The sequence below is a fragment of the Sesamum indicum genome, linkage group LG7 (genome assembly GCF_000512975.1).
Source record: "Sesamum indicum cultivar Zhongzhi No. 13 linkage group LG7, S_indicum_v1.0, whole genome shotgun sequence".
Taxonomy (NCBI): domain Eukaryota; kingdom Viridiplantae; phylum Streptophyta; class Magnoliopsida; order Lamiales; family Pedaliaceae; genus Sesamum; species Sesamum indicum.
The window spans coordinates 10666283-10670511 of record NC_026151.1 but is presented as its reverse complement, the minus strand read 5'-3'; the positions used below and the strand labels follow the sequence as shown (position 1 = coordinate 10670511).

Below are 4229 nucleotides of genomic sequence, written 5' to 3'. Positions count from 1 at the left end.
AAATACGCGTTTAACAATTCAAACTAGTTGAATAAACAATTACTATCAATAGAGCAGATCCTAATTTGCATCTGTATGATCTCGTCAACTAGCATATTTAAATCAAATGTTTATGTTTGAAATGAATATATAACTGCAAGGGTATATGACTAATCTGCAGGCCGGTATGCGCTCCAAATGGCAGCAGTCCAGAATTTCAAACTTCTCTACGCATCAGCCATATTATTGTCAACTACACAGAAAGTACAAACAGAAAGGGTCGATAGGCTATCATATTATTATAACAGTTTTAGCGAAATGAAGACGATTTCTCCAGGCAACTTCTATACCCGGAACGAGTACTAAGTCATGCAAGAAAGCAACGATCAACGAGTTTCTCAATAAACAGAGCAGTTATGGATGTCATTGTACCACCTCCAATGGTTTCTTCAGGGCTTCTTCCATCAGGAATGTTGCTGGAGTCGTTGATCCACATCTCAAATGAAGTTACATCAACGGAAAAGGTCGCCTTCTTGCAGATGAAAAATATTTCAACAATGATGAGAAGGACAAGACTGCTTTCGTCGTTGTTTGAAGAGGTCCAAGACACGGATAAAGCACTTCCGCCATCTTCAATCTTGTGCCTGACCGAGCTTTACTCGGTAATCAGAAAAGTGAAGATTCTGATTGACAGTTGCAGAGAAGGTAGTGTCCTCTGGAATCTCATGCAAACAGAATACATCTCGAATCAGTTTTACTCATTGGTGAAAGAGATGGCAAGAGCACTGGATATTTTGCCTCTGAGCTTGCTTGACTTAACAGCAGATACCAGAGAGCAAGTCGAGCTTCTTCACAAGCAAGCGAAAAGAGCACAGTTATTTGTCGACCACAGGGAGATTCAGAGAAGGGATGAGCTTGTCCAATTGATAGCCCTCATGAGCGAAAAGAACAGAAAGAACAAAGGGCTCTTTGATATCAGAAAAATTAGAGACGTCTTAAGTGGCATTGGTCTAAGAAGCCCGGTGGAATTTGAAGAAGAGATTTCAAAACTGGCGGCAGAAGCTGAGAAGCAAGCAGGCACAGGTGGGCTGCTTGTGGTTTCTAATATTAACAACCTCATATCCTTGATATCACTGTCCAAAACTACAATTTGCAGCAGGGATGAGCATATGAAGACTCACGAGGATCTGAAGAAGCGCAAAATGCCAATGAACAGTCGCCATGGTCAATCATTTTCTCAGTCCATGGTGTGTAACATACCTGATGAATTCCGGTGCCCAATTTCACTGGACTTGATGAAGGACCCTGTAATTGTAGCATCAGGGCATACTTATGATCGGAATTCCATAGCGCAGTGGATAAATTCAGGACATCACACATGTCCGAAAAGTGGGCAAAGGCTGATCCACATGGCTCTCATACCCAACTATGCATTGAGAAGTCTGATACACCAATGGTGCCAGGAGAACAACATCCCAACTGTGGACTCAACATCATCGTCAGAGCTAGAGAGAACCACTAGTAAGAAAAGATCTTCTGAGACTGTCATCGATCATATTTCTGCAACTAAAGCTGCTGTAGATGCTGTAAAAATGACAGCGGAATTTTTAGTAGGGAAACTAGCAACAGGATCACCAGATATCCAAAGGCAGGCAGCATATGAGATTCGGTTACTTGCAAAAACTGGAATGGAGAACCGCAGAATAATCGCTGAGGCAGGAGCCATTCCATTTCTGGTAACTTTGCTGGGTTCTCTCGACTCCAGAATCCAGGAAAATGCAGTCACTGCCTTACTTAACCTTTCAATAAATGAGAACAACAAGACATTAATTATGGCTGCTGGAGCAATTGACAATGTGGTAGATGTTCTGCAATCGGGAAGAACGATGGAGGCCAAAGAAAATGCAGCAGCAGCAGTCTTCAGCCTGTCTATAATTGATGACTACAAAGTAATTATTGGTGCTCACCCAAGAGCTATTCCTGCTTTGGTCGGGCTCCTAGGAGAAGGAACTCCAGCAGGTAAAAGGGATGCTGCAACAGCACTCTTCAACCTTGCAGTTCTTAATGTCAATAGAGCCAAGGTAATACTTGCAGGAGCAATTCCTTTGCTCATTAATCTGTTGACAGATGATAAGGCAGGTGTCACGGATGACGCCTTAGCAGTGCTCGCCCTTCTTTTGGGATGTCCTGAAGGACTGGAAGAGATAAGGAAGAGCAGGAATCTGATACCCCTTCTTATTGATCTTCTGAGATTTGGATCTTCCAAGGGAAAAGAGAACTCAATTACTCTTCTACTGGGGCTCTGTAAGGATGGGGGAGAGGATGTTGCACGGAGACTGTTGATGAATCCACGCAGCGTCCCTTCTCTGCAAAGCTTAACCACTGATGGGTCACCAAAAGCTCGTCGAAAGGCTGATGCTCTGCTCAGAATACTCAACAGATGCTGCTCTCAAGTGACAAATCCTATTGGATGATGCACGTTAAATTCATTAGCAATGATAATTTGTGTAAATAAACGGAGACGCTGCAATTTGTTACTGTAATATACCCCTCTGTGCTTCTGGCTAAACTTGAATCAGGCCACTGTCCAAAAAATATCCTATGCAATTGTATAGCAACATTAACTGATAAAAGATGTATGTTGCATATGACAAACAGTGTCTTCTTATTTGCATCTGACATAAGACAGAATGTGGAACATATGAAGCTGAACGAAAAGGCAATAAGCCTGTACATACCTTATCCTTGATTGCACAAAGATTGCAGCCCAAGTTTGGGGACTGCACATTTGAAAGACTAACAACCATAAACAGATGAAAGAGTCACCAGATAGAGATCAGCAAATGAATAACTTGATTCGTGGAAAATGTTACCTTGAACACTCAGGTTGCTGCTGGAGGACTCGAGCAAGGAACTTAGATAAAGGAATCAGGTATAAAAGTCATACAGAAAGAACAAGAATACATCATTTTGGCATTTCAATCTTGTTTCTCTTTGTAGCAAGTACGCTGGAAGTTGATTATGTTTTCTCTACTAGTAAAAAGGAGTTGTTTAAAATGATGCTCATTCTCATCCTGTTAATCATATACTGCTACATCAATGGAAAATATTACATGAGTTTTGCCTGCACGTGCTAGATTGATCAACAAGTGCATGCAGACCATAATATCTGTGACTTTGCATGAATGCTAGGCAGCTAACTAAAGAATCAAAAGCGTTTCATGGAAGAAAAAATCAACTCATGAAAGCCTTATCTCCATACTCACATGGAGTGAATAATTGCTTTACTGAGATGCTATCTAATTAGTCTAAAAGAATATAGTAACATTGGACAATTGAAACTGGTGTATGAAATATATAAAGGACCTAATATTTACATTTTGAACTGTCATGAGGTGAAACTGAAAGACTGTAACCACTATATTACTTGGGCCTTGTTCTTTAACAAAATTTACATATGAATTACAAGATCAGCAGCTCTGACCCTCTGGTCATACTAGCACTCAACTTATTACAATAGGATATGATTCTGAAAATGGGTTCAACTTCTGTTCAACCAAGCAGCTGAACCAACTATCTGAGACCACTGCGTTATCTGTGAACAATGATTCACACGATGAAGGCTGTGGAAGGTTAGGTCTTTACAACTCTATCAATTCTAATTCAATGTGTGTGCCCCTTATTTTGTAGTTCCAAAACCAGGTTCCACTATCCATCAAATCCTCCTCAATAGGCTTCAACTGGACGTCTAAACCTGGAGTAAATTTCCAATAAAACACTAGAGTTAGTAGTATGCTTTACATGGGAAATAATTCACTATAGAGGTAAAGTAAAATGTTAAATGAGTGAAAAGGATTCAACAAACGTTCTTGTTGGCTTAGGCAGAAACAGAGTCTCGGAATACCCAAAAGTCTTTCGTACCCTCTTGGTGCATAGTTGACTTTCTTTTTAACTTCACTACCTAGAGCATACTTGTGCACAGAGCAACACCTAAACACATGCCTTATCTTTTAAAATGATACAGCTCTCTACCACCTGATAAAAAGTCATTAACACTACAGGTAATCACACCCCAATAGAGAAAGTGCTGCTGACATATGTTACTCCAGCATTTACTTTATCATGTTATCATTTCTCCCCAACATGCAGCCATAATAATGCTGTCTTCAAGTCCTTAAGTAAACCATAACTACCGTTTACCAGCCAATTAATCAGATGTTCCTTCTCCCTTACAAGTCTATCAAATATTG

General features: G+C 40.4%; 2 protein-coding genes across 3 annotated transcripts in view; one reads left to right on the top strand and one right to left on the bottom strand.

The window, feature by feature from the left end:
* Positions 1 to 3169, top strand: LOC105167027 (U-box domain-containing protein 1-like). The gene has a single exon (XM_011086583.2). The coding sequence runs from the start codon at positions 396 to 398 to the stop codon at positions 2451 to 2453; it is 2058 nt and encodes a 685-aa protein (XP_011084885.1). The 5' UTR covers positions 1 to 395; the 3' UTR covers positions 2454 to 3169.
* Positions 3371 to 4229, bottom strand: part of LOC105167026 (UTP--glucose-1-phosphate uridylyltransferase 3, chloroplastic) — a 9636-nt gene continuing 8777 nt past the window's right edge. For both annotated transcript variants that reach the window (XM_011086579.2, XM_011086578.2), the window contains exon 17: positions 3371 to 3733. In XM_011086579.2, the coding sequence (XP_011084881.1) occupies positions 3621 to 3733 (113 nt within the window). In that variant the 3' untranslated portion in view covers positions 3371 to 3620. The remainder of the gene's footprint in view (positions 3734 to 4229) is intronic.

Coding starts and splice junctions, on each gene's coding strand:
- LOC105167027 (XM_011086583.2), top strand. CDS start 396: ATGGATGTCATTGTACCACCTCCAATGGTTTCTTCAGGGCTTCTTCCA.